This window comes from Ixodes scapularis, unplaced genomic scaffold (genome assembly GCF_016920785.2).
Source record: "Ixodes scapularis isolate PalLabHiFi unplaced genomic scaffold, ASM1692078v2 PGA_scaffold5__190_contigs__length_132052651, whole genome shotgun sequence".
Lineage (NCBI taxonomy): Eukaryota > Metazoa > Arthropoda > Arachnida > Ixodida > Ixodidae > Ixodes > Ixodes scapularis.
The window spans coordinates 65,682,825-65,696,929 of NW_024609880.1; the positions used below are offsets into that span (position 1 = coordinate 65,682,825).

Below are 14,105 nucleotides of genomic sequence, written 5' to 3' on the forward strand. Positions count from 1 at the left end.
CCGGACAGTGGAATGTTCCGAGACTTTGCGTCCATAAACCACTCGTGCAGTGGTCTTTCCACTTTTTTGAAGGCCGGTATTCGAACACGGCATGCGCCAGAATGCTCACTGTGTTCAGCCTTCGATTTGATGTCACTTATCGTCTTCAGCAGCATGTTCTAAGTGCTTCGCGGTATGTTGTACTCTTCGGCAACATTGGACTTCTTTTCTCCTTTTTCAGCGCGGCGGATGATCGTTGCAATCTTCGGTGACATACGTTTTCTTACGTTTTGTCGCCATCACTATGCTACACACGGTTGACGGAGCGTCGGAGGAACAAAAGCACGCAACTGCGGGAGCTGTGTAACAAGCACATGAAAAGAGTGATATGACTGGACAGACTGAGCCCATTCGAGTCAAAGACAGCAACTGAGCCGTCTGCGTATGCCGCTGAGTCTGGATGGTGCTCCCAACACCGAAGGCATAAAGCCTTAAGCAAGGACACATGAGTGATGAAAGTGGGCAGCGCACGGCAGCGCGTGCCAGTATCTATGGCAATCGGTGGTGGTGTCCCTACGTCACTTCCGCGCGGTGCCGCTTTGCTCGGATCTGGTCGATACAAATAAAGTTGCACAGTGTGCCTGTAATGCGCCTAGCGACATGCGGCGAAAGGTGCGCGGTGCCCAGTTTCACCGCTCATGTGTTTCATGCTTTATGTAGGCATGTGCTTCTGAAAGTCACAGACGCCTACTCTGCCACCGCTATGCTCCGATCTGTTACTGGAAAGCCGACCATATCCTCCGATGCATTGCGGAGAACCCTGCTACCTATCTCTGGAGCATACACTTTCCGGCGCTGTGGAGTTTGATTATTAATTTTTTTACCGACCGAGTTTGATATAAAAAATTTAAAATGCATATATTTCTTATGGCAATTTGACAACGATTCGATAAAGGCAATGATTCTATATATCCATTTTCGATAAAATGATGTTTGACTGTATATCTTTTATTGATGTGTTTTGTGTATGTGATGCTGATTCCAGAGTTGGTTACATACTGTTTACGAGGTGTTGTTTCGTTACGCAGGGATTAACGTGGGAACCTTTTATGCGATCTCAACGTTGCTCAACCAAGTGGTGCTGCCATACTTCCCCGTGAGTGACTCTATTGTTGTTTGGTTCTTTGTGCTTAGATGATATATGCATCAGCTGTATGATGTCAGCAAAGTGAACGTATGCATATACGTCGTTGCATAGCAGTTGGAAGAGTTAGGACAATAATTATTGACCAGGAGGGGAAGAATTCATTGCATGGCCAAATGCCACAATCAAATATACCTACAGTTTTCTGATTGTTATCACAATGTGTTTTCTTGCCTCATATTGCAACATATATCATTAATAGAGTTTTTTTTTTCTAGTTGTGTTTCTATCTTATGGCCAGTAATTTTAGAGTGCTCAAAGTTTGTTGGCTACCGAATCACTTGGCAAATGTAAGAAAGTCTATCTTGTTTTGACTGGGGACAATAGGAAGGTAGAACAAATGTGAGGAATTGGTTAGGAAACAATGTTATTTTATGTTGCTGACAAGTTTTAGTGGGCTCTGCAACAAGGCAAAGAAAGACTGGAGTGGCGTCTGTCAGGAAAAAGAGTTGCCAGCAAACAATACATTATATACCTTATTCGAGTACAGAACACAAATAGTTAGCCTCAACTTGCAGTTGTAAGTTTTTCTTATTTTTACCTTATGGCTTATAATGATAAAAATTAATAGTGTAGTTGGATTTACTAATTTAGGGCACCGATGTAGGTGGCAACATTTATTGTTAAATGCTAGGCTGCATTAGTCAACTGTGAGAAAGCACAATCATGCGTTCATGCTGTGCACCTTGTGATACCAAGAGCCATAACTCCCAGAACATTTGCAAGCAGGGTGCTGTTAAATTGGCAGCTATACATGTGGTGTATGCCAGCTTTCATAATTCTGAATTTCTCTTAGCAGTTAACTTAGATACAAGGGCTGTTTTTTTTTCAAACTCAGTAAAAAGAGATGAGTGATCAAAAGTGTTTTGATATACTCGGTAAAACTTAGGTGCATACTCTAGCTGCATCCCTTTCTGATTGCAGCATTGATTTGGGCACTTATCATGAAGTAGCATAAGCTTTCTGATGCACTCCTCATAAAAGGTTACTGCCTGGGTTCCTATAGGTTCTCTATCATTCCATCCCACGTTCAACAAGCCCATCAAGTAGCCACAGACATTCTTTTCTGATCTTCATCGTTATGGACGTCTGTTTGTCCCTATCGAACATTTATGCAGTTTCCTCCGTGCACATTACATGTCAGCGGTGACTGACAGTCTTTTTGTTGCGAGATGGAATGACTAAGAATCAGCGCGGCATCCTTCTTGCAAGAGGGCATCCCAAAAGCTTGTGCCACGTCATAATAACTGCCTTAATATCTGTGGTGATTTGGTGGAGTAACAGGTAGAATGCGTGTCTAAGTTTTATGTATATTAAAACATTTTCATCCCTCTCGTTTATTTTCATCCAAGCTCATTAGGGGTTGAAAAATACAACCCCTGTAAGCAAAGAAATGATAGAAAACATAGAGTCGAGTTGGTCAACAATTAGCACTGTGTGAACCGAAGTCTGAGGAACAAACGAAGGGACGTAATTACTCTGCTTGGCAAACAGCAATGAAAAGCTGCCTGCCCCATGTTTAGGCAAAACTTTGATTTCCAAAAAGAAAACAGTTTAACATCGCCTGCCTGTTAAAAGTAGTCGTTACAGACTGCCTCTAACTCCAAAAAGTTATGCGAGAAAAAAAAAGGGAGCAAACTTTGAAAAGTTTATGAACAGGAAATAAAAAGTGCCTGATTAATTCAGGAAGAGAGAGGCTAGAACATTAAGCATGTTTCTCTCCCGTTAGAACAAAAGTTGCAGAAAGCATTGCTTGCAGTTGCTCAGTACCATATACTTCTTTTCTGCATACTTTGTTTCTAATCATATTCTTTGTAAAGTTCAGCTTTTGTTACTCTAAATTTTTTATGAACTTTTTATGGCTCAACACAGAAACATCGCCCTCTCCTCCTTGTTCATGAATTATACGTTGCTTCGGGGTGGGCATTGAACCGAGGTACTACCGTGATAAAGAGTTTGAATGCACACAAGAGGCACCTGCCGAATGCCATGCACCAACCAAACTACTAATGGCATGGTCAAATTGGCGCTTTTGTCATTCTGACCATGCTATTCTAAAGTGCCTCCATACTCAACCCCACCCCAGAGTGAATACGTCAGTGAATTTCCAATTGAATAGTTGAGGGATTAGGCATTTTAATAACCCAGTGAATATTTTGGTAAATAGGCGAGTGAATAGGTCAGTACACTCCAGTGAAAAATGAACTGTCTCTGGTATTTCCCAAGGGTGTTATAAATGCATTGTATTTGTAATGCCTTTGCTCACATCCACTCGTACCACAAGTCTGTCGCACGCATTACACGCCGTGCCAAACGAATTGTCCATAAACTGGTGCTTGACCCGCCGGTTGGCCACCGTGTAATGGCGACTGGCATCCTGTCGCCGCTGGGCTTGGCTCTCTAGTTTTTCTGACGCATCCCTCGCTCCTCCCTCTCCACCCTGCTGTGCCCGCCATTCTCGCTCCTGCGCCACTTTAGTGGCACACAAAGCCCTTGAGCAAGAGCCTTAATGATATATTTAGTCCGCTTTGCTGCTGCCAAGTGCTGATGAAAGTGTGTGCTCCAATAGGAGTCGCTGATAATCATGTGGAGCACGCAATCGAAAACAGCACGCTCTGATCAGCATGCTGTATCGATGCTTCATGCACAACATGAAAACACTAGACGTGACCCTGTAAATGCTATGCATTTAGTAAATAGAGTGTATTCATTATCCAGGGCCAGGGAGAGAGTGTGGGCTGGCTGGGCCTGTCGCTGGTCATCTCGGGCATGGCTGGTTCGGTGCTGTGCGGCGTGGTGCTGGACAAGACGCACCGCTACAAGGAGACGACGCTTGTCGTGTACGTGCTGTCCCTGGCTGGGATGCTGGCCTACACCTTCGTTCTGTCTACCTCCACCCTCTGGCCTATCTTCCTTGTCACCTGCCTGCTCGGGTGAGTAAGATCAACGATCGTGTTCCGCGTTTGTTTAGATGGTGAGAAGTAGGTCAGTCCCAACGGGCATTTGGTGTCTTTGCTGTAGATGAGGAATTTATTCGGTGCAGTACCATCGCTAGCGTGGGGTCTTTAGCACGCTGTAGGAGTATGCAAACAGAGTCCGGTACGACGTTCGCCCAGATTGAAAGAGGCAGGGGTGGTGTAAAGTAGTTGGGTTGTGTGCATTTTCAGACAGTGAAAAGTTAGTCAGCCTCACTGCGCGTCCTGTGTCTCTGCAACAGATTAGAAATTTGGCTGGTCTCAAATATCCCTGCTAATTTGTGGTCTTTAATGTGCATCATGCTATAGTTACTATGCAAACATACAATGGTTTGATGCTAATCGACATCAAAACAGGCAAGGGTGGGGGAAAGTGACTGAGTTGTGTGAATGCTTGGATGGCGGGAAGATAGTTAGCCCCAATGGCTGTTTAGTGTCTGCTCTAGATGATACATTTAGGCAGCGCAGTGTCACTGTTAGGCCGGGGTCATGCCTCACGCAGTAGTGACACACAACCGCAAGCCGGTGCGATGCTCATCCAGATCTAAACGGCCAGAGGTGTGGATTTAACCCACGATGCCTGGGTTCTGCAGCGAGAGCTTTCTCCCCTAGTGCTCCGAGCTGCAGTGCGGTAACACACTCTCCTGTCGAACGAGTGCGCACAGTAGACACGTTAACCACTGGAGGGTTGTTCACACATTTCCATTTGACTGTGACCGCTAACAACGAGACACCACGCTGGCACCATATACAGTCGAACCTCGATATAACGAACTTCAATGTAACGAAATTCTCGATTTAACGAAGTATTTTATTTTTCATAATTTCTTGCCCATAGACCCCATGTATTTTTGGTCCCTATATAACGAAGTCTATTTTGCTGCTATTTCAATATAACGAAGCGCCATTGCCATAGAAGGCAATAAATAAATCAACTCTAAAAAACAACTTCGCAAAAAAATTGTGGTTAAAAAAAAAAAATTATGCGCAAACGCGAGCGCTTGATAGGTTACTTCACGGGGACAGGCCTTCCAACGTTCCTAGGCTGCCCGAGGATGCGGCGCCGGTAGCGCCGGCGAGGCATGCGGCAAAGCGGATTCCGCGAGGCTGGCCAGAAAATGCCGAGCAAAAAGTTAACACGGCATAACAGCATCACCACTGACATTCACTGATCATCATAGTCCACTGTACCGCGGGTAGCGCGGGAGCCAACTTCAGCGGGGGAGCGACGTGATGGCGCGACCGCGCGACCGCACGGGCAGTGCCATCTAGGAGAAGACCGAAAAGACCGATTATCGTCTTGCGAGCGTGATGTAAAGCAAAGGCGCAAGCACACTGTGGGCGCAAGGGGGCAAGTAAACTGTGCGGGCAAGAGTGCTGTGTAGGTTGGAAACATTGGCACCGCCTAAACTAAACAGCTTTATTTTTTAACCGGGCGGTTCACTTACGTGCTTGCTGCCATAAGGAAACGTAAAGTTCTTTCTTTGGATGAGAAAGCAAACGTTTTAGACGCCATCCGGAAGAAACTGCCGAGATCACGAGCACTCGGGAAGTGCTCAACGCAATGGACGTACTGAGGAGGTACACGGCGTCGCATGGGCAGCAAGATGCCGTGCAAGCGCTCTGGGCGCTCGAACGCCGTATGACGCCGCCGACGCCGCTGCTACTGTCGGACAAGGCGCAAGCAAAACTCGCGGACTACTTTGCCCCTAAATAAATGTCATTTTCGGTGAGTTTTCATACCCGTAAAATGTTTCGGAATTTTTTTTTTTTTCGCATGCTAAAGCCAAATTTCGATTTAGCGAAATTTCAATGTAACGAAGTAAATTGCGAATTTTACCGACTTCGTTACATCGAGGTTCAACTGTATTGGGAACCCTGAAACATCATCGGTTCTCACTTATTTTCTATTTTTTTATGCAGAATGGTTTTACCTCGAAATACTTCTTGACAATGTCGTAAGCGACCATTTCTCGTAGATAATGTGTAGATTTGATTTTGCACATACTGCGAAACCTTTGGCATGGTTATATAGATTTCCAGACTGCTCGGCAGGTGGTGCCGGCGTGCCAGTGGGTTTCACTGATCCGTGGCGTGTTTCCTGTCGTGAGCACTCGCAAGAGATCCGAATTCACTTGGTCACAGTGAAATGCAAATATGTGAACCGGCCTCGAGTGTGTCCAAGTACATTGCATTTCCTCATTACTGCTTACATCAAGAGATCACTAGTGTAGCTATATTTTGGAGTGTTTCCATCTTATTGACCAAGGTCACGCGATTTACCAAGCCACACTCGCAGTACGAGCTGCGAGGGGGAGTCAAAAGCTCCGATCGTCTGCAAATGTCTCCGATTTTCCACCCGCTTTACTTCTTGCCCCATAAAGATGCAACGCACATGCACTTGAAACCGACCTGTGCAAGAGGGCTTACGCCCTGAAATTGCAAACGCAATTCATGATTTCGGTTGCTTCCTTTTTTACATCTAGGCTCTCTAGGAACACTCTCGCATGCTGACGTTACTCTCGGGTATTTCTCGAATCCTTCCAATTTGCTTATAACTGGACCAACGTCTCGCCAGTATTTCCAAGATCAAACTAATGCATTACACATGAGAAATGATCATATAACATTGTCAGAAATATTTCCAACCCACAGTCAAAGAATGATGAAAAAGCTATAAAAAAATTTATATAGTACTCAGTTTGTAAGTGTTTCAGGGCTGACTTACAGATGGTACCAATATGGCAGTGTGTTCTCTCGTTAAGTAGCTACAAGAGAACCTAATGCTCTTGAGCACACTCAAATGCAAGTGTGTTAACCAGCCACCTTCAGATTCATGTCCAGAGGTTATGCATAAATTTTTATATTGTAAACAGAATGGCAATATTCAAGCTTTGGCTGGCATGCACTGTATCTACACTTTTCTGTAACATGAACACCTAGGGTGTTCCACAAAATATTTGCAGTGTTTTTTTAATTGCAAAAATTGACTTTACATTGTCAAATGCTCAGTTTCTGCCAAAATGTAGCACTAGTGGTCAGAATTAGATGCCAAAGTTTCAGAACAAGCCGTTATCACATTTAAAAGTTAGAGACAATTAAAAATTTTCAATGTTAAAATGATGGCTGACAATGGCCACAAATACATGGGACTACAATGCCCACAAATACATGGACAACTCGTCCTGGCGTCTAGGGCTACATTTGGGTGGATACTGAGCTTTCGGCGAAAGCATTATTTAGTTTTGTAGTAAAGGAAGCCTTGTAAATTTTTTTGAGGGGACACGCTGCCAGAAGTCCCGAAGCTGACCCTAAAATCGGCGACTCATGAAAGCTCATGTGGGAAAACCAGAACGCAGAAACACTCGTCTGACAAAAAATGCTCACAGCTTTGCGAGAAACCTGCTCCACTCTTACGTGCAAAGGCACATTTCTGGAATTGGGGGTTCCGTTAAAAAGCGTTACACATTTTAAGGCGTGACGCTGCGACATGTGCTGTGCTTCCACGTGTTCACCCACCCTCCGGGGTTAATATATGTCCATGCTAAACCAGCTTGCCTTTATTCTTGCTTTAATGCAGCGATATCTTTCCCACGCTATTGGTGCCAAGCCACATCGCTGTACTTGGTCGTGCTATATTCTGCTGCATCCTGTTAAATTATCAGCAGTGTTGGCAGTAACATGTTACAAGTAACGACGTTACCGGTAACAAGTTACTTTCGGTAATGTGGTAATGTACTCGTTACGTCTCCAAAACAGTAGCGGGTAACATTTATGTTACTTAATTCGAGTAACGGGTGACATAGTTACGTTACTTCTTACCTCTTCCTCCCAATACTTAAAAAAATTGCACTCCAATTTTTTTTTTTCGTTTTTGAGCGACAAGTTAAGTAAATTTTTTAGTTTGTTTACAACTTTTTTGTGAGTATTAGGTGAAAACGTAAAAAAGATAAGGTAATTACTTTCAGTTTCTGCGTGAACATAATGTTTCTTGAGACATGGCACTTATACATACCTTTACAGTCAACTCTATATAGTATGTTAATTCATACATAAAATGTAATGCAAAAGCAATGTGCATTACTTTGTTTGGTAGCGGTAACAAATTCCTTTTACTTTGAGGTAATGTAGGACGATAACGTTTTCCTTTTATTTGCAAATAATGAGGAACATATTTTGTTACTTTTTCTTCGGTAGGGCCTACAAAACTGATTATAAATAATTTTTGTGAGCCTTCTGCCAAAAGATAATTGCCATCTTTTTCGACTGCGCTGACAGGTCATCATGATGGAATTCTGTAAGTATTCGAACCAGTAGGTGTCGATTAGAATAACTGTGAATTCACTTGTACTCTGGTATAGAATACTGATACTGGAACATTTCGTAATATATATATCTTTTACTGTTGGAAGTTTATACTCTGTTTCACCTTACGTTCGGCCACATTGAACGTGTGATGTGACCTTGGAGGGAGGGCACACTGACACGTGGAGTGTGTATCGCAAGCTACGTTCACATGTCTGGATTGGCTGGGATGGCTTGCAGCATCTGCTGTGGTCGGACGTAAGATGAAATGGTGTAAAGGGGGGAGAGTTAGCTCCATCGAGTGCACTTTCCATGTTGCACTGGTTTACTGCAGGTAACCTACATTCAGAGAGCGGACATTCTTCGGGTAGTGAGTTATCCCCATTAAGTGCTCCTCCCACATGGCAGCTGTGCACGGCAAGAAACCTACATTCGCGAAGCAGGCTTCTTTGGGTAGCAAGTTATCCCCGTTAAGTGCGCTTCCCACATGGTACCGGTGCACGGCAAGGAACCTACATTTGCAGAGCAGGCATTCTTCGGGTAGTGAGTTATCCCTGTTAAGTGCGCTTCTCACATGGCACCGGTGCATGGCAGAAAACCTACATTTGCAGAGCAGACAGTCTTTGGGTAACGTGTTATCCCCGTTAAGTGTGCTTCCCACATGATACTGGTGCACAGCAGGAAACCTACATTTGCAGAGCAGACATTCTTCGGGTAGCAAGTGCTCCCTGTTAAATGTGCTTCCCACATGGTCTGGTGCACGGCAAGGAATCTACATTTGCAGACCAGGCATTCTTCGGGTAGTGAGTAATTCCCGTTAAATGTGCTTCCCACATGGCACCGGTGCATGGCAGAGATCCTACATTCGCAGAGCAGACAGTCTTTGGGTAGCGAGTTATCTCTGTTAAGTGCGCTTCTCACATGGCCGCCGGTGCACGGCAGAGAACCCACATTCGCAGAGCGGACATTCTTCGTGTAGCAAGTTATCCCCATTAGGTGCGCTTCTCACATGGCCGCCGGTGCACGGCAGAGAACCCACATTCGCAGAGCGGACATTCTTCGTGTAGCAAGTTATCCCCATTAGGTGCGCTTCCCACATGGTACCAGTGCGTGGCAGAGAACCTACTTTCGCAGAGCAGGCATTCTTCAGGTAGCAAGTTATTCCCGTTAAGTGCGCTTCCCACATGGTGCCGGTGCACAGCAAGGAACCTACATTTGCAGAGCAGGCATTCTTCAGGTAGCAAGTTATCCCCGTTAAGTGCGCTTCCCACATGGTGCCGGCACACAGCAAGGAACCTACATTCGCAGAGCAGGCTTTCTTCAGGTAGCGAGTTATCCGTACACTTCCACATCATGGCACCGGTGCACGGCAGAGAACCCACATTCGCAGAGCAGACATTCTTCGTGTAGCAAGTTATCCCCGTTAAGTGTGCTTCCCACATGGTACCGGTGCACAACAGAGAACCTACATTCGCATAGCAGACAGTCTTCAAGTAGCGAGTTATCCGTGCACTTTCCACATCGTGGCATTGGTGCATGGCAAAGAACCCACATTCGCAGAGCAGATATTTTTCGTGTAGCAAATTATCCCCGTTAAGTGTGCTTCCCACATGGTGCCGGTGCACAACAGGGAACCCACATTCGCAGAGCAGACATTCTTCGGGCAGTGAGTTACCCCCATTCAGCGCGCCTCCCACATGGCAGCTTGCGGTGCACGGCAAGGAACCTACATTCGCAGAGTAAGCATTCTTTGGGTACCAGTCTATCCCTGTTGAGTGCGCTTCCCAGATAGCACTGGTGAACAGCAGAGAACTTATATTCACAGAGCAGAGTCTTCGGGTAGCGAGTTAGCCCCGTTAAGTGTGCTTTCCACATAGTACTGGTGCCTGGCAAGGAACCTATATTTGCAGAGAAGACAGTCTTCGGGGAGTGAGTTATCCCTGTTAGGTGCGCTTCCCACATGGTACCGATGCACATCAAGAAACCTACATTTGCAGAGCAGGCGTTATTCGGGTAGTGAGTTATTCCTGTTAAGTGTGCTTCCCACATGGCACCGGTGCATGGAAGAGAACCTACATTTGCAGAGCAGACAGTCTTCGGGTAGCAAGTTATCCCTGTTAAGTGCGCTTCCCACATGGTACTGGTGCTCAGCAAGGAACCTACATTCACAGAGCAGGCATTCTTTGGGTAGCAAATGATCCACGTTAAGTGTGCTTCCCACATGGCATCGGTGCACGGCAGAGAACCTACATAAGCAGCGCAGACATTCTTCGTGTAGCGAGTTATCCCTGTTAAAGGCGCTTCCCCCATTTTGGCACCGGTGCACGGCAGAGAGCTCACATTCATAGAGCAGACAGTCTTCGGGCAGCAAGCTATCCCCGTTAAGTGCACTTCCCACATGGTATTGGTGCACGGCAAGGAACCTACATTTCCAGGGTGGACATTCTTCGTGTAGCGAGTTATCCCTGTTAAAGGCGCTTCCCCCATTTTGGCACCGTTGCACGGCAGAGAGCTCACATTCATATAGCAGACAGTCTTCGGGTAGCGAACTATCCCCGTTAAGTGCACTTCCCACATGGTATTGGTGCACGGCAAGGAACCTACATTTCCAGGGTGGACATTCTTCGGGTAGCGAGTTATCCCCCTTAAGTGCGCTTCCCACATGGCACCTATGCACGGCAGAGAACCCATATTCGCAGAGTAGACATTCTTTGTGTAGCGAGTTATCCCTGTTAAGTGCGCTTTCCACATGGCACCAATGCATGTCAGAGAACCTACATTCTCAGAGCAGACAGCTTTCGAGTAGTGAGTCATCCCCATTAAGTGCGCTTCCCCCATCATGGCACCGGTGCATAGCAGAGAACCTACATTCATAGGGCAGGTAGTCTTGGGGTGGCAAGCTATCCCCGTTAAGTGCGCTTCCCACATGGTACTGGTGCACGGCAAGGAACCTACATTTGCAGAGCAGGCATTCTTCGGGTAGCGAGTTATCCCCGTTAAGTGCGCTTTCCACATGGCACTGGCGCATGGCAGAGAACCTACATTCTCAGAGCAGACAGTCTTTGAGTAGTGAGTTATCTCCGTTAAGTGCGCTTCCCCCATCATGGCACCGGTGCACGGCAGAGAACCTACATTCATAGAGCAGACAGTCTTCAGATAGCAAGCTATCCCCGTTAAGTGTGCTTCCCACATGGTACCGGTGCACTGCAAGAAACTTACATTTGCAGTGCAGGCATTCTTTGGGTAGCGAGTTATCAACCCTTAAGTGCGCTTCCCACATGGCACTTGTGCGTGGCAGAGAACCCACATTTGTAGAGTGGACAGTCTTCGGGTAGTGAGTTATCCTCGTTAAGTGCACTTCCCACTTGGTACCGGTGCACGGCAGCAGGGACTTCAACCGGAACCGAAACCGAAAACCGTTTAGGAATGAAATGTTTTCAGTAACTGTAACTGGAAGGAAACTGTTATTTAATATTTATGAAATCCGTAATTGTCACCGTAAATTTTTACCGGCAACTGATATTAACCAAAAAATAACAATAGTTTTTGTCAAGAATGGCCTCGAGGAGGGATCTTGAAATGTGGTGGTCACTTATCTCTATGACAATTTGCTGGATCGCACATCCCGCTTGGTTGCTGCAGCCGCAAATGCGGCCACGGGACGACCATCTTGTATGTCGAAAAATGGCCTTTTTGGAGTGTTCTGGAGGCTGGCGTGCAGCCAGCTGAACAGCCATTTTCTACTTGTTCGTCGTCATTCGCCGAAGAAGTTTTTTTAAAGACTTGTGTAAACTGTGAAACTTCCCTTTGAGAACACGTTAAAATGTTTATGCAAACGCAGAGCCACAAGAAAAAGGCAGGACCCGTCGAAAGTAAGTTTCGCCAGTCTCGCAGCCCGATCAAAGCTTCCTTGGCATGCCGAAGTGCTGCGTCTCTGCGCTTTTGCATGCTTGGATACCGATGAAGAATCGACGTCGTTTGTATGTGTTTTGCGAGTGCAGTGTACTATGATGACTATATTTCTAAATTGCCGCACTTGCGGTCCAGAAACAAGCTTGATCTAGTGGCGACGGAAGAGGAGGATGGGGGCACAGTGGTGGTGATGGCGACAGAAGGCACACAACAATATGGGTCGTGTTTCAAGAAATTTTCGATCTCGCTGTTTCATACTTTTGTGTTCGAAAACGTACCTTCCTCCACAGCCTTGGTGTATTTGTGCTGCCATGTGATCCATTCGACTAGATTTGGAACATAGCCATGGTTAATAGTGCATAATAGCAACCACAGTTATTTTCCCCCTTTATTCATAGCAACTTGCTGGAACTACTGGACGATCTAGAACTTAATACGTGGCCGATATATGATGAAAAGACATCTATGCGTGACACACTTCCAGAACTTTGCTGTGGTGTCGATTTTTGATCGGTATCTAAGCGTGTGAAGGCACAGAGATGCAGCACTTCAGCGTACCAAGGAAGCTTTGACACGCCGTGAGACTGGCGAAACTCGCTTTCAACGCGTTGTGCCTTTTACTGCGGCACTGTGCTTTCGTAAAAATTGCCACATGTTTTCAAAGGCAAGTTTCACCGTTTACACAAGGTTTTAAAAACCTTCTTCGGCGAGGCTGAACCGCATGTAAGTGATTTAGTGAGCGACGAGACGAGTGGCGGTGACAGCGACGAGAGTCAGTGGCGAGCGACGAAGATTTTTCACTGTCGCTCGTCACATTGCCCGGTTTTTGGATTTCTAGAAAGCGTCGCTCATCTGCTTCATCGCTTGCTCTCGTCGCTTTCATGCGGTTTGCCTCATCTCGCGACTGACCGAGTGACAGCGAAGCGGGTCGCCGTCGCTTGTCTCGTTGCTCGGCAACACTCTCGGAGAAAAAAGTGCATATTCTTACACTTCTTCTCCCATATATGACACCCCAAAACTTCAGTTCGACGTACAGCGTGCCGACGTCGAACTGATGTTCCCAACTTTAACAGGCAGCTTGATAGCCGAGTGGTACAACTTATTAAAATAGCTAATGTACGTGCTATGGACTACAGGAAAAGTAATTGGGGTTTTCTTTGCATTACTGCAAGACCTCAGTGTTTATTTTTCTATAGTCTTTGATACATACCTTAGCTGTTTAATGAGGTATAATTTCACCGTTCTCAAGCACCTCGTAAAAGTTACGGTTTTTGTTAGGCATCAGTGCGCTGAATGTTGAACTGAAGTTTTGGGGTGTCATATATGGGACAAGGGGTGAAAATAGTAATGACGAAACTTCCTGTGGCCGAGATAACTTCCGGTTGACCAGGTTCTTGAGTATGTTTCAGTGAACAAGATAGAGCTCTTGGGTCTCTTAAGTTTTCCTTGGCGGAAAATCAAAAAAAGTATGTCAAAACCCGGACATAAGATAGATCAATGTGTGCTTCGGGTCTATACGGTGCCAAAAAAAGCACCGCATTTTGTTTTATGTGTCCTTCGTGGCGATGGTTACTTGGCCTTCCTGACGTCCCAGTGGAAACTTGCATACACGTGTGACATTCTACGAGGTAAGACACCCACAAATCAGCCGAGACTTCAACTTTCATGTTTTTCGTGCGTGGGAGAGCGTGTGCAAGCACAACATTGCTTCGTCAAATGCGCGTCATCGT

The 14,105-nt window shown here is 45.8% G+C and overlaps 1 protein-coding gene across 1 annotated transcript in view; it reads left to right on the plus strand.

The window, feature by feature from the left end:
- The window catches only part of LOC115314054 (uncharacterized MFS-type transporter C09D4.1), a 158,076-nt gene that overhangs the window by 113,409 nt on the left and 30,562 nt on the right, over nt 1–14,105 (plus strand). Inside the window, exons 7-8 of the mRNA XM_040219063.3 lie at nt 1,068–1,135; nt 3,902–4,116. Coding sequence (XP_040074997.1) covers nt 1,068–1,135; nt 3,902–4,116 — 283 coding nt within the window. The remainder of the gene's footprint in view (nt 1–1,067; nt 1,136–3,901; nt 4,117–14,105) is intronic.